Source organism: Colius striatus, chromosome 21 (assembly GCF_028858725.1).
Source record: "Colius striatus isolate bColStr4 chromosome 21, bColStr4.1.hap1, whole genome shotgun sequence".
NCBI classification, from domain to species: Eukaryota; Metazoa; Chordata; class Aves; order Coliiformes; family Coliidae; genus Colius; species Colius striatus.
Window position 1 is genome coordinate 5,713,516 of NC_084779.1, and position 22,902 is coordinate 5,736,417.

General features: G+C 41.8%; 2 protein-coding genes across 6 annotated transcripts in view; one reads left to right on the forward strand and one right to left on the reverse strand.

Moving 5' to 3' along the window:
• Positions 1-22,902, forward strand: part of MTOR (mechanistic target of rapamycin kinase) — a 54,971-nt gene that overhangs the window by 2,020 nt on the left and 30,049 nt on the right. For 3 of the 4 annotated variants that reach the window (XM_062012672.1, XM_062012673.1, XM_062012674.1), the window contains 26 exons: positions 368-600; positions 957-1,157; positions 1,447-1,581; positions 2,042-2,317; positions 2,632-2,740; positions 3,536-3,722; positions 3,898-4,026; positions 4,820-5,064; positions 5,212-5,427; positions 6,024-6,229; positions 6,786-6,908; positions 7,268-7,357; positions 7,449-7,541; positions 8,048-8,182; positions 8,531-8,660; positions 8,863-9,113; positions 9,948-9,989; positions 11,031-11,117; positions 11,672-11,839; positions 12,080-12,192; positions 12,550-12,712; positions 12,972-13,064; positions 13,222-13,368; positions 14,167-14,309; positions 14,940-15,102; positions 15,241-15,386. In XM_062012672.1, the coding sequence (XP_061868656.1) occupies positions 368-600; positions 957-1,157; positions 1,447-1,581; positions 2,042-2,317; positions 2,632-2,740; positions 3,536-3,722; positions 3,898-4,026; positions 4,820-5,064; positions 5,212-5,427; positions 6,024-6,229; positions 6,786-6,908; positions 7,268-7,357; positions 7,449-7,541; positions 8,048-8,182; positions 8,531-8,660; positions 8,863-9,113; positions 9,948-9,989; positions 11,031-11,117; positions 11,672-11,839; positions 12,080-12,192; positions 12,550-12,712; positions 12,972-13,064; positions 13,222-13,368; positions 14,167-14,309; positions 14,940-15,102; positions 15,241-15,386 (4,024 nt within the window). The remainder of the gene's footprint in view (positions 1-367; positions 601-956; positions 1,158-1,446; positions 1,582-2,041; positions 2,318-2,631; positions 2,741-3,535; positions 3,723-3,897; positions 4,027-4,819; positions 5,065-5,211; positions 5,428-6,023; positions 6,230-6,785; positions 6,909-7,267; positions 7,358-7,448; positions 7,542-8,047; positions 8,183-8,530; positions 8,661-8,862; positions 9,114-9,947; positions 9,990-11,030; positions 11,118-11,671; positions 11,840-12,079; positions 12,193-12,549; positions 12,713-12,971; positions 13,065-13,221; positions 13,369-14,166; positions 14,310-14,939; positions 15,103-15,240; positions 15,387-22,902) is intronic. The other variant, XM_010209685.2, reaches the window with a different exon arrangement.
• Positions 15,817-21,839, reverse strand: ANGPTL7 (angiopoietin like 7). Of its 2 annotated transcripts, none has more exons than XM_010209684.2 (5): positions 21,309-21,839; positions 19,531-19,631; positions 19,007-19,201; positions 18,266-18,464; positions 15,817-17,256 (listed from the first exon to the last, which is right to left on the reverse strand). In XM_010209684.2, exons 1-5 carry the CDS (start codon positions 21,685-21,687, stop codon positions 17,087-17,089), a joined length of 1,044 nt encoding a protein of 347 aa, XP_010207986.2. In that variant the 5' UTR covers positions 21,688-21,839; the 3' UTR covers positions 15,817-17,086. The 2 variants fall into 2 exon arrangements, with proteins under 2 accessions (XP_010207986.2, XP_061868659.1); XM_062012675.1 differs by having other exon boundaries at positions 19,531-19,634.

Sequence of the window (22,902 nt, forward strand, 5' to 3'; positions counted from 1 at the left end):
GGTGCGTGCTAGTTGCTGGGCTCTGAATATCTGTCTGTCAGCATGGGAGCTGCTGAGTGCTGAGAGTGGTTGAAAACCTGGTGCTTAATGAGCCCTGAGCTCTCTGGAAGTTGAGCACCAACTAAACCAGGGAAAATGTATGAAGCTACTGGGTGCATTTTCCTGCTCACTTAAGTTCCAGCTCAAAGAAATGGTGGCCCTTTCCTATTGTGTTTCCTGTTTTTTCCTCTGGATTTGCAGTTTAGGAGGAGTTAATGAGAATCTTTAAGGAATTAATAGAGAATACTAACTCTCATCCAGGGATTACCTACTGTCAGCCTTACTGACTCTTAGGGAGAACCTACAGTATTGCTCCCTTTCTCTACAGCAAGCCTTATTGGTGTCGAAGGAGGTAACGCCACCCGTATCGGCAGATTTGCCAATTACCTGAGGAACCTTTTGCCATCCAATGACCCTGTTGTAATGGAGATGGCCTCCAAGGCTATCGGGCGGCTTGCAATGGCTGGTGACACCTTCACAGCTGAGTATGTGGAGTTTGAGGTGAAACGAGCTCTGGAATGGCTGGGAGCTGACAGGAACGAAGGTCGAAGACATGCAGCTGTAAGTGAACTTCTTTTGTCTTCACCTGTCTTGGAAAAGGATAGTTAGGATTAGTCAAGAGATGTGCACAGACAGCTGTGGAAAAGCTCTGGTCAGGATCAGAATGGCTGCCAGTCCATGTCTGAGAATCTGTGATGCTCTTGTAGCAGACAAAGTGCTGCTTCTTTGTTTCTACCTTAGCCCAGTAGAAGGTTGAGATAGTATTGTGCTAGGAACTGTAAAAGCACGGAGCTGGGAACAGCCCAGGCTCCACACCCTGACAGTTTAAAGGAATGATACTGTAGTCTAGAAGCGATGAGGTTTGTCTATGGGTGCTTATCCTCACAGGTTCCCCCTGCTTCTCCCCGCACCTCCAGGTTCTTGTCCTGCGTGAGCTGGCAATCAGCGTGCCTACCTTCTTCTTCCAACAAGTGCAGCCATTCTTTGACAATATATTTGTGGCTGTGTGGGATCCCAAACAGGCCATCCGAGAGGGAGCTGTTTCTGCCTTAAGAGCCTGCCTTATCCTCACCACTCAACGGGAGCCAAAAGAGATGCAGAAGCCTCAGTGGTACAGAGTAAGAAAACTTTGTTTTAAAGCAACTCCTCATAATGCAATGCAAGTGATCGAGGGCCTGGTTTTAGAAGAGCCCTTGATTAGTGTTGATGTAGACTGTTGCAGAGCATTTTCAACTTCTGTGTGAATCTGAATTTTGTGATGTTATATTCTGTTACTACTCAAGTGAGGTTTGTAGCTACTCTTGAAAAACTCCAGGACATCAGTAACTCTTGACTGGCAGTAGTACTTTATTTCCACAGGCTTTGTTTCTGTATGATCACTGAGGTTTTTCTTCTTTTTTCCCCAAGCATACATATGAAGAGGCTGAGAAGGGCTTTGATGAGACTTTGGCCAAAGAGAAAGGAATGAACCGTGATGACCGAATCCATGGTGCCTTATTGATTCTTAATGAGCTAGTGAGAATCAGCAGTATGGAGGGAGAGGTGAGCAGATGAACAAGATGGGGACTATGGCTTTTGGTTGCCAGATTGATTGATGATGTGTAGTAACTTAGCAACCTGTTTGTCTTCAAAGTTTGTCTTTGAAATGGGATTGTTGGGCTGAAAAATCATCTGAACATAAAGTCAGAGCATTGATTATTACAAATTTAAGTGTGTCAGAGAAATACCAGTGACAAGTTTGGGCTGAGTGGGTGTTAAACTCTGAAGGAAAGTGCTATTACCTGGGTTAATTACCTGGGTAAAAGCCTTTAATGTAGAATGAGGACTCTCTGTTGCATGTTAGATACTCATATATTTTTGCTGGATTTTGCTTACTTGATGTTTTACAGCCATTTGCATATCAGTTATGCAGGCTGCTGCTCAGGAGCCTTGGGTAGCACTGTGTTAAGAATCTTCTATTCATCTATATGTTTTAAAAAACATGCTTCTCTACTTTGTCCAGCGCCTTAGAGAGGAGATGGAAGAGATCACTCAGCAGCAGCTTGTGCATGACAAATACTGCAAAGACCTGATGGGCTTCAGTACCAAACCTCGCCACATCACTCCCTTCACTAGCTTCCAGTCTCTTCAGCCCTCTCAGTCAAATGCTTTGGCTGGTCTTCTGGGGTACAGTGCTCACCAAGGAATCATGGGTTTTGCAACCTCACCTGTCCCAGCAAAGTCTACGTTGGTAGAAAGTCGATGCTGCAGGGATCTGATGGAAGAGAAGTTTGATCAAGTAAGTGTTTAGTCTTCCACTTGTCTATTGCCATTCACAACACCAGTTCCCATAGAGCAGTTGTCCTCCATATCCTTACTTAGCCGCCAATACTGTCTAGTATTGAATTGAGGCAGCAGAACTCATTAATTATATGTATCCTGGCTTTGTCACCATCTCTCTTGGAGCAAATGATTTACTTGCCTTGGAAGCAGCCTTAATTACCCCTCTTTCTGATGGACAAATGTTGTTAAAATGCCTTAAAGCACTAGATAATAAACACAGTGCATTGCTGCCAATGACTATCCTTCACAGCTCAATCTCTTTCCTTTCAGGTGTGCCAGTGGGTTCTCAAGTGCAGAACCAGCAAAAATTCTCTGATCCAGATGACGGTTCTCAATCTGCTCCCACGCTTGGCAGCTTTCCGACCTTCAGCATTCACAGGTGACAAGATAGATGGTTGGATCTTAGAAGTGTTGCTGAAATTGAGCTGGAAGTTATCCCAGCTCTCTTTGGTCCAGAGGAGTTTGTGCAGGCAATGCAGCAACACAAATGTGGTGCTTGTGAGATGAGCAAATTCCTCTGTGGGAGGACAGACTTTTTTTTGTCTGAATAAGTGTAACCTGATATCTGATGCCAAAGTGTTTTACTGCTGAAGAAAATGGATTGAAAGCTATTGTCTGAATTGGGTGATCAATGCCAGTAGAGACAGAACCGTCTTTTTGGTTTGTTTTCTTTTTTTCCTCAGTATGTCAGACTTTGGGTTGAACTCTGCTGTCTTGCTCCCTCTCAATGTATCCCAAATATCAGCAGAGTTGTCTTCCTTTTTCTTTGTTGCTTGTAGCATGTAAATATGGGAAATACCTGCCATCTTAAAGCAGTTCAAGTGATTTATCAAGCAAGCTTAGGACAGCATTGTAGTTGGAGGCAAGTCACCAGGCTGTTCTAAATGGGTTGGAAGAAATGTTGTCATTCCAAACTTCCAATTAATCATAAAAACAAGATGCTTGGATCTTATTTGTGAATAGAACCCACTGCAATGAGGTTTTTCCTTGTAGCTCTGGGGTTTTTTTTAAAGAAAGCCTTCTGGGCTCTGAAAACTTTAGTGATATGTATTTGCTACTGCTTGTGTCAGCAAGTTTTATATGACTTTGTATACTTGTAAAGATTTAGTTGCAAATGTGATGCAACTGTATAGACCTAAGTGTTCAAATATCTGTATTTTTCTTTTGTGGGCAGCTGATCAGTATCTTCCAGACACCATGAATCATGTTCTCAGCTGTGTGAAGAAGGAGAAGGAGCGAACAGCAGCCTTTCAAGCCTTGGGTTTGCTTTCTGTGGCTGTGAGGTCTGAGTTTCAGGCTTACCTGCCAAAAGTCCTTGAAATCATAAAAGCAGCTCTTCCTCCAAAGGACTTTGCCCACAAGTAAGTATGTGAAGGTTAGAGGAAGGAACTAGAACACCTCTTCTTTGTATAATTTCTGTGATGTGGGATCAAGTTATTGTATTAAAGTCAAAGGTATAAGACTGATAAGTTGGGTGAGGTGGTGTTTGAAAAATAGTAGCTTCTCTTAATTAACTTTTATTTGGTCCCTTTCCAGGAGGCAGAAGTCTGTGCAGGTTGATGCCACAGTCTTCACCTGCATTAGTATGCTGGCACGAGCCATGGGACCCAGCATCCAACAGGACATCAAAGAGCTTTTGGAACCTATGCTGGCTGTGGGCCTGAGGTAAGAGAGAGCATATTTTTCTGTTGGCCACTGGATGGCATTATTGGCCATGTAGAATGAGACCGTGAAAGTCTTCAGATTGAAAAGGAAGGTTATTGCTTTTAAATGATCTTCCAGGACATCAGCATAACATTTTCAGAAGAATAATGTTTTAAATGTTAGTATGTGTGGTCCCTGTGTAAAGAAGGCTTTTTGTACAACTGCTAGTGAATTAAAGAAGTAATCTCCTTTGCTTTTCACTATTCAAACACATTTGGCAATGGCCTACAAAAACTTAGAAGGCCAGCAGATTTCTGCCATAGCAAATTGGCAGGGAAGGAGAATCAAAGTGCTGAATAATTGCCTCTAGCTTATTTCCCCTTTAAGACTGACAGTTCCTTTTGGAAATTTGCTAACTCGTAAAACTATTAGTAGGGGAGTGTATGGAGTAAGTATTCAGGTAGCACAAAGTTGGATAGATTAATTGAAGTTAATCACTTCATCTGGAAGTGAATTTAGTTGCCTTTGTGTCTAAAAAGCACAAGAATAAGAAATCACTTAGATTTGTAACAGTATTGTAGCAGTATAACCTGGTGTAGCAACGTGTGCTGCAGTCCTCAGAGTTCACTCACCAAGCTCATGCAAGAACTGGGGAACTCATGTACCTGAGTTCTCATGAGGACCCCTGTGCTCTGCTGATGGATATTGCTGTGATGTATGAATTATCTTCTGATGGACAAAGGCATAATCAGAAGGGTAAAATACACACCTCATGTTGTTTGTGTTCTAATGACTGCCTGTTTCTTGCCCTCAGCCCTGCTTTGACAGCTGTGCTGTACGACTTGAGTCGTCAGATCCCCCAGCTAAAGAAGGATATCCAGGATGGGCTGCTGAAAATGCTCTCTCTTGTTTTAATGCACAAACCTCTGCGACATCCAGGCATGCCAAAGGGCCTTGCCCACCAACTGGCCTCCCCCAGCCTCACCAACATCCCAGAGGCCAGTGACGTGGGTAGCATCACCCTTGCCCTTCGTACACTGGGTAGCTTTGAGTTTGAAGGTAAGACAAACTAAGGAATGTGGGGGACAAGGGGTATGGGACATAAACACTAGTGTGTTTGGAGTAGAATACAAGTAGCAGGAGAGCATTTTCTTTAAACTCATATTGCCTGGTAAGACCAGTAATTGTGTAAATCTTTGTTTCCAGGCCACTCTCTGACTCAGTTTGTTCGGCACTGTGCAGACCACTTCCTCAACAGCGAGCACAAGGAGATCCGGATGGAAGCAGCCCGCACTTGCTCTCGTTTGCTCACACCTTCCATCCACTTGATCAGTGGTCATGCCCATGTGGTCAGTCAGACAGCAGTGCAGGTTGTGGCTGACGTTCTCAGCAAACTGCTTGTGGTTGGAATAACTGATCCAGGTTAGTGTGGGCTTCAGAGAAGAGGGTTCTCCTGACACATGTTAATTTTAGCATGTGAGCAGCTGATGATATTAAGGTTGTGTCAGGATTTCAGCATATTTGCCACCAATTGAAGCTGTCATTCTTTACTGAATTAAAAGGTCTCCCAGTCCCTCTTCCCAGATCTTGATTTTTGAGATTAATAGAACTAGTGCAAAATGCTCAAATTGTGCCCTTATTCGTCCTTTGAACGAGGCAGAGTGCTGAGACTTCTTTAGCTGTTGTTCTTTGTCATGATCTTCAACTTTGTAGTTTTTGGAGGGATTGGTCCCTTCTGATGAATCTTCCTACTTGGTATTTTTATTCTTTCAGTGGTAACTTCCCTCCAAATGTGCCATGTGTGTGCAAGAGGTTGGCATTGTACTGATCTGGGTATTGGGGCAGCACTGACCTACCCTGTTTCTTGTGTTTAAGATACTACCTTAGTGTCTAATGCTGGGGAAGCTCTCAGCATTTCCCTGAGGCTGTGAAGAAAGTTTGAGGCTAGTTTGTGAATAAGGGCAATAATAATAACAGGAGTTTACTGCATTTAAAGAGAAACCAATGTGTTCTTGCAGACCCTGATATCCGTTTCTGTGTGTTGGCTTCTCTGGATGAGCGATTTGATGCTCACCTGGCCCAGGCAGAAAACTTGCAAGCTCTTTTTGTGGCCCTGAATGATCAAGTGTTTGAAATCCGAGAGCTGGCCATCTGCACTGTGGGTCGCCTGAGCAGCATGAACCCTGCTTTTGTCATGCCCTTCCTGCGCAAGATGTTAATCCAGGTAATGGAGAGGGAGGCCTGCAGTGGAAACAGAGTACTTGATATTGAGACTACGATGGTATTGAACAACTGGGCTGTCCTGCTGCAATGAGCAGGTGGGAGAGTTGGGGAACATCTCCTTTTCAGAAAATATTTATCACCCAGCTCAGTAGGTTTCAGGATGTCCTTTTTAGTGATGGATGTTTGGACTGAAGCTTCAAGGATGTATTGGAAAGGAAAGGAGAGGATAGCAGTCACTGTTTCACCCCATGCTCATCATGCTGCAATGTTTTCTATCCGGATTGAGGAATAATGTTCTGTGCTGCTTTTAGGTGAATGGATGGCACCACTTCATAAATGTAGATGGTTTTGGAGCCATCTGTTCAGTTTTATGCTAATATAGCTTTACCTTCATTTAGATTTAAATGCCTAGATGGAGTGTAAATGCAGAACAGCCTTTTCAAGTGCTGAGGTTGCTTTTTCTTTCCATTGCCATTGGACAGGAAAGGAGAAAATCCAAATAATTTTTGCTTACTTTTATATTCCTTGTTCTCATGCTTCCATTGTCTCTTCTGCAGATTCTAACAGAGCTGGAACACAGTGGTGTTGGCAGGATTAAAGAGCAAAGTGCCAGGATGTTGGGTCACCTGGTCTCTAACGCTCCACGTCTCATTCGTCCATATATGGAGCCTATCCTTAAGGTAGAGTCTCTGTACATTTCCTGGTGACTCTAGAGTGAGATGCTGTAGGAAAGGGATACATGACCCTCACAGGAGCTGCAGTCCTTTTGCTCCTGTGTAGCAGGGGAAAAATCAGGTTGGTGTGGATATTACCCACAGTAATACCTGTGTGTGTCAGTGTTGCCTAACTTGATTCTGGATTTTCATAACATTTGTGAAGCAAAAGTTTCATTTACTGTCGAAATCCTCACCATCATGCAAGTTGAGCCCCTGTGGAATCAATTTCAGGCATAAACAAAAGGAAAAATAATTTTGAGTACTGTATATACAGCAAAGAGTCTTGTAAACACATTCTAATTTTTTCCTCTGTCACCTGCCAGGCACTGATTGTGAAACTGAAAGATCCTGATCCAGATCCAAATCCAGGGGTGATTAACAATGTCCTAGCTACGATTGGGGAGCTTGCACAGGTAGGGATACTGCAGGTACCTCTTTGCCATGAATGCTTATTAAGCTTTTACTAATGCTAGATGAAGGACTTTGATTTATGCCTTTCAATAGGTCAGTGGGCTGGAGATGAGGAAGTGGGTGGATGAGCTCTTCATTATAATTATGGACATGCTACAGGACTCTTCCCTGCTGGCTAAAAGACAGGTAAGTGTTTAACAATTGTGCTAAACTTGCCATCTTCTATAACAAAATATCCATATGTATCAATGTATCTATCATAGCTGCTAAAATGAACCTTTAAATCACTTAGATGTCTCCTGTGGAGTGTGCAGTTGCACTCTTGGCAGACAGGTCAGGGATTGTGCTGCCTGTCTGATGTGACATAGTGTGGAATTGTGAAAGGAAACGAAAAAGGGAAAAAAAAGGAAACAGTTTTTAATTGGAAGGCTTGGACTCACTGAATTGAATACCTTTTTGAATTGTATCACTCTGAGGGTAATTATGTTAGAGTCCAACAAATTGATGATTACTGCTTTCTTTACTATTGCTTATTAAAAAGCAGTCATCATGGAGACTTTCAAACCATGGACTGTGGTTTGCAGTATGATGCTAAAATGCTCAAAGAAACTTTACAGGAGTTGAATGACTGATCAGGGGACATAGCAGTTCCCTGGACAAAACTAATCCTCTCTGGGCATTGATGTTTCCAGGTGGCTCTTTGGACACTGGGACAGCTTGTGGCCAGCACTGGTTATGTGGTGGAACCATACAGGAAGTACCCAACTTTGCTGGAAGTGCTTCTGAACTTCCTGAAAACTGAGCAGAACCAAGGCACCCGTAGAGAGGTATGAACATGAAGCTGTCACACAACCATTCCTGAAAGTTTTGAGGAGTGAGAGAACTGTCAAATAAATCTTTTAATGGATTTGGGGCAGAGAAAGGGAGAGGTGAAAGATCATTGTTGTGGCTGATGGAAATACAATAAGCAGATTTAAGAGAGTGAAAGTTTTGAGTCGCCGAAATGGCTTCCAGCAGTTAAATGGAAAGCATTATCCTTTTCCAGGCAGTCCGCTTGAGTTCCAGATCTTCTGTCTTTAATCCCTAGGATCTTTCCAAACATGTGGGTTCATGTGTTGGCTTTTGCCATGGTGATGAAGTTCTGATGAGTTTCCCTCTTGTTTCTGTCTTACCAGGCTATTCGTGTGTTAGGGTTGCTGGGTGCTTTGGACCCTTACAAACACAAAGTGAACATTGGCATGATCGATCAGTCACGAGATGCTTCAGCTGTCAGCCTGTCAGAGTCCAAATCTAGCCAGGATTCTTGTAAGCATCTGAATTTCTTTCAAGTGAATAGCTTTATGATCTACAAACAGATTGTGATTACTTTGTTGTTGTTGTTGTTACCAGTTAGCTGCTCTTCTTATCAAGTTATTAGTGTACGTGTTTTCACCTAATACTCAAATGTTCCTGAATTGATATTTGAGGCCGTATTATTTACCTTGTGACACCACCTTCTTCCTCCTAGCGGACTACAGTACCAGTGAGATGTTGGTGAACATGGGCAACCTCCCTCTGGATGAGTTCTATCCAGCTGTCTCTATGGTGGCACTGATGAGAATTTTCCGAGACCAGTCCTTGTCCCAGCACCACACCATGGTAGTTCAGGCCATCACCTTTATTTTCAAATCCCTTGGGCTGAAGTGCGTGCAGTTCCTGCCCCAGGTCATGCCAACCTTCCTTAATGTAATACGGGTTTGTGATGGTGCCATCCGAGAGGTGAGTGTACTAGGGACCACTCCTTCTTCCTTTCTCTTTCACTGTCCTAAAAGGAGAATCCATTTCTTAAGGGAATGCGACTGGCTTTGGGCATTGCTGTGCTGTGTGTTGCTGCCAAGCATGCTGCAGAGTGAGGTTCAGCTTTGCTTTTTCTCTCCTGTGAGGATTTGGTAGAATATCCAGTGGAAAATTTTTCTGCTTATTGAAACAGATGCTTCTGAGCATAATTTTTAGAAGGCCAATATTTGATGCTGGTTTTTTATCAAGCTGGTCTTGTTGAGGAAAACAGCCTGTGCAGCTTCCAGAGCTTTCAGTAATCTCTGCATTAATGTACTGTTGCAATAGAGGTAGAATCGTTGGATGATTTGACACAACCATGTACTTTGGCTCATCTGCAAGAAGGAAAATTCAATTTTCTCCAGTCTCCTAAGATTCAGAGCAGTGTGGGTGGTGAATCTGCAGCAGTGCTTTCTCTTCCTTCCCACTTAACTTACAGTTATAGAAGGAAATGAGAATTGTGTGGAGATAATAATGAGCTTAAGGTTCAGTTAACCAGAGATGTCTGCTGCCAAGCCTCAGGCAACTGAAAATTGTCTCTGGGATGGGAAGGGCAGTTTGTAGAGTTACTGGTACTGTGTTTTATAGGTGGGATGGGTGCTCCCTTAGCAGAATCCCAACCCTGCTATAGAACCGCTGTTTTCTCCCAGACTGAACTACTACTCAGATTGGAAGGAAAGCATCACACACGCCTGGGTTGGCTGAACTCCTAGACCTGACTGATCTAACTTGCTTGAAAGCTATGCAGTTGTGCACACTCTGTTTAAAAATTTTCAGGTAAAAGAAGATGGTGAAAGTGTACTGGGGAGAAGAGCTGAGGTGGGTACTCGTGACACTAAAGCCTGAAGGAGGCAGGTCCTTGTCCTATATGTAAGCATCCTCTCACCACACCAAAAAAAAGGCACAGTACAGGAGCTCAGGGTTCATTTTTGGTAAATGTAAGTGTACTGCTCTCACTAAAGAAGCTGATGTTATTTCTTGCTTAGTTTTCACCAAAAAAAAGTGGTTATCTATTATTCTGAGCTCCACGTTGTGTTTTGTCTCTACAGTCTTCAAATACTGCATGAAGAAATTGAATCTGATTTATGAAAACTGACATTTTCCTAGAGGAAAACAGACAATGTACATTTCTTTTGGGGTCATTATTTCACACCAATTTCAAAAGTAAATTCACTGTCACGAATGAGCACAGAAGGTTGCACTGGGGCAAAAGGAATTGCAAAACTGGCATAGCACATCCAAAACAAATTGTCTCAGTCAAATTCTCCCATGGTGCAATCAACCATCTTTTCAAATTAAAAAAAGTGGTATTTCTGGCAAGGACCAAACTCTCTTCCTCAGTAACTTTTCACCAATGTATCTTGGTGGGGATGGGAAAGAGTACAGAAAGACTATCTTAAAATGTATGTCAATTTGGTTTACAGGCAGAGGGAAAACATAAGGGGCTACATTTTTGGAAGCATCCCTCAAATCTGAAGTACAAAGCTCTAGAGATGAGATGTTTGCAATTGCAAGGCTGTTCTGACACTTCATAAATTTGCTGACACATTATAACCCCTATTTGTAACCTTGGCTGTCAAATTCTTCCAGCTCATAAGATTTTTGATGAGTGTTAGGGGGGAATCCCAGCCAAACCCCCAAAACTATTCCCCACACACATGCACCTTGCCCACTCCCCAACCCCAAAATCATTGAGCTAAAGCTGCCAAGAATTTAGCCCCACATTTTGAGCATATTGGAGCTATGCATGCTATTTGTTTGGTAAATGAGCTTGCAGCTGGCCTGTGAAATGTTATTTACCCAGCATTGCTTTGATGTTTGGATAGGCTGCATTGATCACTGCACACTTCTTCCTTCCAGTTCCTCTTCCAGCAGCTAGGGATGTTGGTGTCCTTTGTTAGAAGTCATATTCGGCCCTATATGGATGAAATTGTCACCCTGATGAGGGTGAGTACAATCTGTGTTTCTTTTAGTGTTTCTTTTATTATCAAATGTGTCAATTACTTCATAAATTCATAAGAAGGGCAGAATTCAGTCCATTCAAAGTAATAACTGTATTTTTGCAATAACATATATTTGAAACAGTGATTATTGTTTCAATTCAAAAATATTACCAGTGACTGCAATAAGAGCAGCTCCTGGGTTCTGGTGTCTGAGATCTCTTGAGCACTTGGATTTTGTGCAGTTATTACTTTCAGAAACATAGTTTTAGCAAGAGGTGTTTGGAGTTCATAAATAGGTGGCATTTCACTTCATTTTCACTCACTGTTTTGCAAACATTTAAAAGGATTAGGAAAAATTGGTTGCCTAGAGCTTGTTTTTAACAGTTACAAATCTACTGAAGGCCCAGACCAAGACTGCCAATTTATATTAGTCTGTAAGGGAAGTATAGTCCCCCCTGCCATTCTGAATTTATCTAGAGAAAAGGTCCTACAGTTTGATTTCCTTGTAATTGGTTCAGCTCAGTTGAACATTGTGATTTTTTCCCTTTTCTTTTGTAGGACTTCTGGGTCATGAACAACTCCATACAGAGCACAATTATCCTACTTATTGAGCAAATTGTGGTAGCTCTTGGAGGCGAATTCAAACTTTATCTGCCTCAGCTCATTCCTCACATGTTACGGGTCTTCATGCACGACAACAGTCAGAGTCGTGTTGTCTCTGTCAAGGTGAGTGGGAAGCTGCAGCAGCTGGTTTAATGTGGGCATTGCCAAGGCAGGTGCTTGCCCAATGGGTCATGTTCCAGCAGGGCTTCTTGCTCATGTGTTGCAAGCAATTGGGTTCAGCAGGGGCTCAGTGTGAAGTGCTGCAGGCAGTACTCCTTAAAGCACCTTTTCACTGGATACTGCCTTATTTAAAATGCACCTCTTTCATGACTTTGTCACATTGAGTCTTTTGTTTCCCTCCAGTTATTGAATGCCATCCAGCTGTTTGGAGCTAACCTGGATGACTACCTTCATTTATTACTACCTCCCATTGTAAAGCTATTTGATGCTCCAGATGTCCCAGTTGTGGCTCGAAAGTAAGTGTTGGTGGCTTTTCAGTCTCTCTTTTTGCCTGTCTTATCCAGGTTCCACAATGGCTGCCCTAGCCACATGTAGAATTAAGTACTGCTTCGTTCTTTCCATGAGTTTTCTGTGTTAAATCACTATGGAAGGTTATTTTTAGTTGAACATCACACCACTGTTACTGGGTTTTCTAGTGTATAGACTATTACTTTCTGGTTCTCACCTCCCTGTATTTCAGTCACTGCAACTTGTTTTTCCTATTACTGTTGATGCCCAGGAGAGGACTGAGCATGAATCATCTGTGTTTTGTTATGTGCTGTCTCTTGTTCTAAGAGAGATAAGTTCTTCCTTGTTTCTTCTCTGACTTGCAGAGCTGCTCTAGAAACAGTGGACCGCTTGACAGAGTCCCTGGATTTTACTGATTATGCTTCACGGATCATTCATCCCATCGTGCGAACACTGGATCAGAGCCCTGAGCTACGAACAACTGCAATGGACACTCTCTCCTCTCTGGTGTTCCAGCTGGGAAAGAAGGTAATATTCCCTTTAGACCTGAAAGCTCATATTGGAAGGGACTGTCCCAAAGATCAAGGCTTTAAAGTTGAGGGTTTCCAATGCACTCATTCTGGATTTTAAAGAATGTAGATTTTTCTGCTCTTAGTTTTTATGGAATCAGAAGTTACTGAAATCAAACTTTCAGAATTGGTTTCTTGTAAAAACAATGAAACAAAGGTGGAATGTTACTGCTCTTGGTGAAACTGAGTAACTAACTTGTGGTGCATTCCCTGTACAGTACCAGATTTTTATCCCAATGGTGAACAAGGTTCTGGTGCGACACAGAATTAACCACCAACGCTACGATGTTCTTATCTGCAGAATTGTAAAGGTGAGCTGACAAATATGTAGTTGCTGGCATAAAGGTACTTTGGAGTGTTTTCATATTGAAACAGACTCTTGTGTTCTGACTTTATCATGCATTTGGCTTGTAGAAAATTGCTTTTGCATGTGTGGGTGGGATCTTCATTGTAAGCTGTTCAATGTAGGGCTATACTCTTGCTGATGAAGAGGAGGACCCGCTGATTTATCAACACCGAATGCTGAGAAGTAACCAGGGAGAAACTTTGGCCAGTGGTCCTGTAGAAACAGGTCCCATGAAGAAGTTACATGTTAGCACCATCAACCTGCAGAAGGTAAGACCGGAGTGCTGCACAACATGAGTTTGCTACTGCAGAGAAGAGCTGTTGTGTCACATCCAAGGAGTTTGTCCAGTGCATCTGAACTACATTTATTGACCCTTTTTTTCTGTTGTTGGCTCTGTACAAAACTGAGGACAAACTCATGTCTGGGATGCTTGTTAAAATTAGAAGATACTAAGCAACTTTAAAGACAGGAGCAGCTGAATTATCAGACTATTAATGCTGTGAAGTAATCTCAACACTTCTTATGTGAAGTATGAGCAAGACTTTCTAGATCACAAGTTGCTTCTAGAGACATCTATTTCAGAGCCTCTGTCTTTTTTCATCAGGCATTTCTCTTATATCTGAGTGCTATATTCTCTTGAAGCCAGCATACAACTTAATAGCTAAGCACTGCCTAGTTGGAACAGCAAATGCACATAGCACTCAGTTCAGTAGTGGGATGGATTAGTTTGAAAATGCTGGACTTAAAAATGTAATTCTAAAGGCATTAAGTATTTTTAAGCTGACATTTCAACAGTGACTTCAGCCCTTGATGTACTTTTGTAGGGGAAGAATTATTCATGTTAAATACTTGGCATGTCGTAACAGGAATACATTTAGGGAAGATTTCTTAGGAATGAGACTTAAGTACAGCAAGTGATCCGGTAAAGGTAATGGATTTCATGGAATTGAAAAGGGAGTCTCAACAATGTGATCTGGAGCAGTAAGAAGTAATGTCTGCTGATGCATTTCTTGTGCTTTTGGATAGTGCTAAATTTGGTAGTCAAATTGTCTTGCTTTGTACTGCAGGCTTGGGGAGCAGCAAGAAGAGTTTCCAAAGATGACTGGTTGGAATGGTTAAGAAGATTGAGTTTGGAGCTGTTGAAAGATTCCTCCTCACCGTCCTTGCGCTCGTGCTGGGCCCTGGCTCAGGCGTATAATCCTATGGCTAGGTAGAGTAATTCTGTCTTTTTCAGATCACTTGAAATTGCACATACAAGCCAGATATTGTGAGGAGAAAGTAAGTTACTTAAAAGCTCTCAGTTGCCATAGAGATAGTTCATGCTGTGGGACAAATCAAATAACTGGCAGCTTGATTTCGTTTCCACCCTTCCCAGTTGGCTGCTCCGTGATGTGCACAAAATCTTTCCTTGGATTTCTGCATATTAGTCTAGAAATAATATTAGCCATACAAAAGTGAAGCTGTAAGAAACAGCAGGCTATCAAATAGTTTTGAGGATCTACTGTGGGTAAATAAAAATGCCTCTGAGTGGAATAAGCCACAGTGCTTTATTTCTTTTGCAACCAGTAAGACTGGAGAAACCTCGAGTTTCTGTAAGCAGTCACCTGTTTATCTCTTCTTGACATTATACACTTGTCATTTCACTGCATATTAATCTGTTTACTGCTGGTTGAAAAACATTCATTCCTGGTTTAGTTTTGTCTTTAAAAATGATAAATCTCACATTAAATAGAAGGGCAAACAGCATGATGAAAAGTCAGCAATTCAGCATTCTACTCTGAAATGGACTTTCTCTTGAGTAATGAATCCCCACCTCTGACTCTTTTGTTTTGCTCCTCAGAGATCTCTTCAATGCTGCTTTTGTTTCATGCTGGTCTGAACTCAATGAAGACCAGCAGGATGAGCTGATCAGAAGCATTGAATTGGCCTTGACTTCTCAGGACATTGCAGAAGTCACTCAGACACTGCTGAACTTGGCAGAATTCATGGAACACAGTGACAAGGTAGAGATGCTGTTAAGCAACTCTTTTCTGATGCTGACTAGCTGGCTGATATCTCGCCCATGAAAGGGGTGTGAAGAGTTCATGCATACTTCTTTTTTTTTATACTTATCCTCTTTTGATGTGTTTGCTGCTACCCAGGGTCCACTGCCTTTGAGAGATGATAATGGCATTGTCCTCCTTGGGGAAAGAGCTGCAAAATGCCGAGCATATGCCAAGGCCCTTCACTACAAAGAGCTGGAATTTCAAAAGGGTCCCACCCCAGCCATCCTGGAGTCTCTCATCAGGTAGGAACAAAACAGATGAGATTTCTGCCCTTGCATCAGCATTCAATTTAGAATAGCATTAGGATGAATGTAAACATTTCTTACAGTTTTACTCTCACCTACTTGCTTCTCAGTTGAGCAAAAACTTACTTTTCTCTGTCTACAGTGAACTTTTCAGCCCTCCTGCTTCCTTGGAATTGTGCTTCTCTTTCTTTTTTTTCCCCCACTTTTATTCTTTCATCCTTTGTCTCCTCTTGTTTTTCTGATGAAAACATAGAATTGGATGTGTTCCTTTCCTGGCCTTAGTCATTTATGCAGCTGTTTCTCTTTGAGTATGAAAAACCAAGTTAAGGAGCAAAGAGTTCAAGTAAAGCAGAATTAAAAATGAAAGACAATTTATTAGAAATGAAAAAGTTTAGAAACCCTAAAAAAATCCATTTTATAGACCACGGTTAAAATAGTTCCAACTCTAGTTCTGCACATTTGAAATTTACAGTATGAATGGTCAAACGTATGCAAGGCAATTTCCCAAGACACTTTTATTTCCCATTTCACACAAGACTGAACAATTTAAATTAGATTAAAACTCTCCTTAAGGTGAACAAAAATAGAGATATTAACTATTACTATCTTTTCCAACATATTCAAAAAGCAGTATGGCTACAAGAGGAGTCTGTTTTAACTGTTGTTTTTAACACTGTGTTATGTAAGGGAGAAACAAACTGATTTTGCTCTAGGTAACTTGTAAATGGGATGTTCCTCAGAACAGACTTAGTATTCCTCAGCATGATATGCAAGCAAACATTCCCTCATGTCTGAATAACTTTTGATACTTGTGGATTCTCTGGTGTGTACTAGTGTTTTGCTCATGGTTATTATAGTGGTTTTAAGTGTTGGAGCTGAGTTTTTGGGCTGGGTGGATGGTTCTGGATATTTTTGCTAACCTGTTGTTCTCTCTTAGTCTTACTGACTTGTAGCACATTTACATTCTAACTTGAGTGTAACTTCATGGCAGTCCAGAAAGATGTTTTCTTGTTTATCAACCTGTTTTGGTGATTTGTGGATAGGAATAAGCAGAACATATGGGACAAATACTTTTTCCAGGGTTACCATCTGCTGAGTGCAGTCCTCTGTGGAGACTTAGTTGAGACAGCAGCAGGACATGGCAGTAAAACTTCTAGAGACAACTTAGGCAACACTACTTAATCCTAAACTTTTGAGCTTCATTTTGTCACTTACTATACACTCAAGAAAGGTGCATCAGGGACAGTTCTGATTGATTCCTCTGGTCTGAAATAAGTATGTGATCCTTGTGATTTGAGTCCCTCTTGGAAGGAGTTACTATTGACACTTACATTGACAGTGAAGGAAAGGCAACAAGGAGGCTTTCTGTTTTCAGTCGCTGCCTGGCTGGTTGGTACTAAGGCAACTCACTAGTCACAATACTAATGAAAACACACCAGTAGATTTTCTGGAGGTACTGTAAGTGTTTTCTGTTCTAACCTATTCTAACACAGTATTTTTCCCTTTGGAAAAAGAGGAAGAATTAAGTTTGAGCCCCAGTAACACGAGTGGCTATGGCTGGTGCTTAGTGTTGCTGTGTGTACGTGTACTGTCGCTGTTGCACACATTAGATGAAATGAACAATTACTTGGCTGATTCTGAGCTGTCCATTGCCCACCTCCTGTTCATGTAACTGTACAATGAAATACTGCTTCCCTCTATGGTTTGAAGTCTTCTGGCCGGATCTTCATCTCAACTCTCTTGAGGGAATACGTTGATCCGTGCCACCCGTACCAGGTGATGCCATCCATGTTGTTGGTGTGTTCTCCTCTGCGGTAGTAAACCCCGTTCAGATTGGAATCAGTGCAGCAGTTGTACCAATAGCCACCTTTTCAGAAAACAAATTATTAGGTTCCCAGTGAGCCATTTCCTTCAAACAAGTGTGTCTTTTATTAACAATAAAGATTCTTGCTCTTTCCTGAGGAGGTTGACCAGAATGCACCATTTAATCCATTGAGCCTATGGCCCTGATAGCTGGGATTGCAGGTGAATTCAGAACTTAACATAAATACTAAATACATAAAGGCTTTACAGTTCCATTGTCAAATTAGTCCAATGGCTTTTCCTTTAGTTCCTTGTTCCTCTTAGAATATATCCTTGACACGTTTTTATCTCTGACTTGGAGATTTAGCACAGGAAGTGAATTTGGGTTCCTAGCTTGGGCATGGTGTTTAAAAGGTTTCTGGACTCTGCAAGGAAGCTGCACTGTTTTACTGAGGCTGGTATCAGCAATTTTATTTGCATATCACATGGGAACACAGTGGGAACACTAAAAATAAAGGGCTAGGTGCAGTGAAGGCATTTATATTTGTGACAGACCTCATAAAAAGATAATAAATTGAATGTAGTAACTTAATTAGAGGCTTTTAATAGAGTAAGACTAAAATTAGAATTCAGGTTGAATCTTGAGGTGTGTGTAGGATCATTATATAGGAGAATAATTACAAGTCTTAGAACTTGAAACTTCATAAGAAAAAATTAAAACCTTATATGGGAATAACTTGCTGCATCACTGAATTGCATCAGCAGCTGAAATAGTCTGGCAGATTAGCAGAAAGACATCATGGGCTGGATGACAGTGTGTGTAGGTGAGAACATACACTAAATCATTTGAGAGTACTGATGTCTGTAACATACAGTCTGGCTGTGTGTAAATCAGTTTTAACTGCCACAATTCCCACTTAACCGATAGATGTGTATCCCTGAATTGGTCACCCCTCCCTTGATTTGCCACCCAGGTGCTACATGTGAGTTACTTAGAAAGAGGGAGAGTTGGGCTCTCCACAGATTCCCCAGGCAGTGCTCTCAGCACAGGAAGGCGTTTCTGTGTGCTTTACCTTTCCGGAACTGGGCACAGTCATCCACACACTTGTCATTGTCCTTGTCCTTCGTGCTAAAGGCTGTGTTGTTGTGGTACCTCAGGGAATCACGCCCTGTGTTGCCAGTGTAGTTCCCCACAAAGAGCCGGTAGCTGTTCAATTCATTGCTCAGGGTGAATTGCTTATATTGTGCATAGCGTATGTTCCCATCCCAGTCCTGCCACGGAACAGGGAAGAAATGGGTCCTGTTAGAGTAGTGATATATATATAACCATAGGTGGTTATATACAGTGCATTTTGCATGGTTTTTTCTCAGACCTAGATTTTTCCTGAGTTTTTTTCTATCTCAGGCTGCAGAAATTTGTCCAGGTTTTCCAGAACAAAGCATTGTGTTTCCAAGTCTTATCTGTACTGACATTAAACAATGTGTATGGAAGCTTGGTGCATAGCCTTTACATTCAGCATCCTTGTCCCATAGTGTGTTTTGATCCTCTCTATAACAGTAACTTTTAGTTATAAAGCCTTTCACCTCACTTCTTCCACCATACATATCCCATCCCTCAAAGCTGTTGTAGCAGCTAGAAACTAGTCTAAATCAAACCCAAGGCTTTAGCAGAATGTAGAAATTGTTTTGAGGTAACACAATGCAAACTCTTTTGTAAATAGGCTGGAAGGAAGATGGTATCTGCTCCTATAGAATCACTTTGTACAAAAAAACCCTGTTTTGCTGCTGAATTGAAGAGATGGTGAATGAATTACCTCCAGCTCCACTCGCAGGACAGTGGGCCGTCTGGAAAGTCGGTAGATGTTTTCATTTCCCAGCCAAAAATCTCCCCGAATATTACCAAATCCTTCCCTGTATTGTTTCCAGTCCCTATTGAAAGATATCAAACCAACTTTACGTCTTTGGATGATAGTCCAGCCACCTCCATCTGTCTCCATGTCACAGAACACCTAGAACAGGAAAAAAGGCAGCGTTTACTTGTCAGTAGGCTTAGGAAGGTTCAGTTCTCTTAACACAAGACATTGTTCCAGGTTTCACAACTTGAAGATATTCCTGTTTTGTTTAGAAGTCATGGAAGAAAGATGAAATGAACCCTTTTTCTGCTTTCCTTCTTAAATATACACTCTTTCCTTCCTTGAAGTTTGCCTACATGACGATGCTGATCTGAAGTGCAGAGTATCATAACTCAGCATGTGCTCTTTTCATCTCTGTGGTAGATAAGTATTTCTTGATTATATTTGAAAAGACATATAACATAGATTGTGTTTGACGTCCTTACCTCCAAATCAGGGCTCCCTAAAAATTCATCAGGAGGTAGCTTGTAAACGCCAGAGATTCGGTAGTTCCTCTGGTAAAGGGATGAGCAGTCATAGACAGCATCTACTTGAATCAGAACCAGAAAGCAAGAATTCAAACACCAAGAACTCCCCTTAAATGCGATGTCTGCAAAGCTTGTTTTGTAATACAAGGAGTAGTTAGGTGAAGATAACTTCCCACAGATCTCATGTTTTCCTGAAGTGATTTAGTTTTGAGAACACATGCATTGGAGGAAGAGAGGTTTTGCACTGGAACTTCATGATGTTTTTAGGTAGGTTTGGGGGTTTGTTGTTGGGCTTTTTTTACCTCTATCTAAAGAGACATCACAGCTCTCTGCTCACATTGCTACTGTGTGTCTGTGTGCTAAAAGGTACATATTTGCTCTCCCCAAATAATAAAGACTTATCTAACAGAGTGGCAAGGCTTGCTGCCAGATGCCTGTTTTGATTGTGTGCTTCTACAGGTTTGCCAAATTTGTGGATGAGGCATATTTACTTAGCACTGCTTGCATTAGAGCCTGTGTCAGAGATGGTGGCTTTTAGCTGCTGTCAGTCTCTGCAAGCTTCCTTTCTTCCTGGTGCAGGAGCTGGCTTGAAGATGGTAAAACACCCAGCTCTTCCTCTGAGGAAGATAAACTAGCTGAAGCAAAGCTTTATCCATTCTGACAGTTGCCAATTTAGCACAGACTAAATGTCTCTTAGCCAGTGAGGTGAGACACATCTGTTTCAAATACCTTCTGGGCCAGTTTCTTCTGTGTGTGACTGTTTTTTTCCAAACCTTTACTACAGCTCCAAAGAGATTCATTATAGCATATTTTTTTAAGACCCTACTGTAAGCAGTGGTGTGTCAAAACCAGCCAAGTGCAAGTTTTGGTAAGAGTTTAGTAAATAAAAGCTTTCCTTTGCATTAAAAATAAAAACTCAAATGAATTCTGTCTGTCCCAGGCAGCAGCAGTTTCCATTTAAGGAAGTTTTAAGCTTGTTGCAGTGACTTTCATTTTAAGAGAAAAGTTGACAGAAAGGACACTTATTTCTAGAAGTGTTGTTATGGCTTCAGCTTTACAAGTAGCTGAACTACAAATTACAACTGCATTCCACATGTAGTACAGGCCTGTGCAATCCCTGTGTGCAGTGACATTTTCCCTCAGGGAACAGAGAATTTTGAGCAGTTTAACTGCTGTGGCTGGGCTCGTGTCAGTTTGCATCTGCAGCATCTACAGCCTTGAACTGTGGAGAATTATCATTGAAATCATGGCTCACTCTTTTACACTGGTTCAGAGTTAGTCCTAAAGATACAATCACAGATTTCCAGTAATACTTGGAGAGCATTTATAATTGTTTTACCAACTTCTAGTCCCCTCTCAGTACGGTGAACTCAGAGGTTATTACTGCCAGAGCCGTTCCCTAATGAAGTCATCTCCCTTTCTTTTTGGATAGGTACTGTACTTCTCAGAACATGAAATATTAGACTGAGTTCCTCACTTTACTGATACAGTACCTGTTCAGTTTTTCCACTCCTAGATAACAGACATACAGATGCTAAATTACAGCTGGGCTATTGACAGATGAATTAAAGCTAGTTTTCTCAGGATCACCTGCCTACTGAAGCACTTTAAGCAGAAGTATTCAGTATGCATACTTGCTAATCACGTTAGTGGGACATGCTAGCATTAAGAACTAGTCATTAATTCATTTTGTGCATTAAGAGATGTATCTGGGAGCTTGGAAACTCCCTGCTTACCAGCTGATGTTTGTGTGACCGTCTGAGCTGCCTGGAGTTGCATGATATCTATCTGGTTGTTCATTTCGGAGTACTTGCTCTCAGCATCAATGAGGCGAGACTCCATCTGCTTGGTGTTCCCTTCCAGCTCCATCACCTGCATGACCACGTTCATCCAGTCACCTTCCTGCTTCTTGCTCAGGTCCTGCAGTATTCTGCTCAGGTTGGCTACTTGCAACTTGAGCTCTTTAATCTCATCGCAGCAGCCTGTCATCTTGGACTGTGCATTCCCGTTGATTGTTCTCCTTTTAGGAGGCTTCTGCAGCAGTGCTGGATAGATTGCCACAGACACAGTGACAATGCAGAGCCATGCCAGCTGAGCAGTGGATCTTGCTGGCATTTTTGCTTACAGCAACAGAAAACTTCCAGCTGATTGCAAGTGCTCTGAATGCAGCTGGGATAGGTATGAAATTTCCAGCAGACTGGTACCTAACTTTCTTCCAATGAAGTGAGTCTCTGAAGGTGGAGCCTGAAGAAGTAGCTTTTTTTCAGACCCCTCCTGTCAGAGTCTATGCACTTTGGCAGTCTCTCTCAAAGCATCTTATATACTGTTTTTCTGTTTACCTCCACCCCCCTGAAGCTATGAAGAACTCTCTGGCCCCTCCCAGAAAGTTTGTTCATATCAGGTGTTTACAGGGTGAAACTGGATCAGGTTTCAGCCAAGAAAATTTGAGGGAAACAGGAGAGACCTCACTCAATTCTGTCTTGAAGGGGTGTGGGAGAGGGCTAAGAAATGAGTTTCCAGCAGTTATTTCCTATTGGATCACAGCCCTCTTGGTGACTAGTTCTGGCACTTCAGTAATACAGCAGCGTTAGAGATCCAAAATGTGAAAAAGCTATCCAAACAGGATGAGTTCATAGAAGTTCAAGCAAGGTAACTCCCTAGCAGGTAGCCCTATCTGCAACAAGTCTCCAGAAGATGTAGGGGATAATATTTTAGCTAGTTCATCAATTCAGCATCTAATCCTCCTCTCTCTGGACTCTGGAATCTCTGCACTATTTGTTTTGTACAACTCGGTGCTGTTCTCAGTAGAGATGGGATATCGGATGGTGGGATGAAAGTAGTCTGCAAAATATTGAAGTCAAGAGTCATGCCTCTGTTAACTCATAGTGGGCAAGTGGAAATGACATTAAGTAATGCTGAAAGACACTGTTTAAAATTGACAAAAGATGAGTTTAAAGGCAACCTGAATTAGGGCAAACCCACTTGAGACATGCTACCCTATCTACACTTCTTTTGCTGTCCAAAGTGGCTGCAGGATTTCTGCTTAATTAGAAAAGCCTTGCTGATCTGACACCTACTTTTAGAGGAACAGGAAGCACAGTTTCTTGTTGGTGCAGTTTCTTTTCCTTCTTAGCTTTGTTACATTTGTTGCTAGATGCTTTGTTTCTGCCTGCAATTTTCACCAAAGCCAATTAATTGTTCTTCTGCAGAACAGTAACGAGAGACCCCATGGGGTACAAAGATTTGGGAAAATTAAAGCATCCACGGAAGGGGTGAAGTATGAGTACATGTGGCATAAACCTGAATCTCCTTAGAGGAGGAAAAGGGGAT

Bases quoted from the DNA above. Each gene is read 5' to 3' on its own strand.
- ANGPTL7 (XM_062012675.1), bottom strand. From the start codon at position 21,687: ATGCCAGCAAGATCCACTGCTCAGCTGGCATGGCTCTGCATTGTCACT. The intron at 18,465-19,006 runs GTAATTCATTCA...GTTCCGTGGCAG, and splicing joins TCCTGCGAGTGGAGCTGGAG to GACTGGGATGGGAACATACG. The intron at 17,257-18,265 runs GTAAAGCACACA...TTTTCTGAAAAG, and splicing joins CTGTGCCCAGTTCCGGAAAG to GTGGCTATTGGTACAACTGC.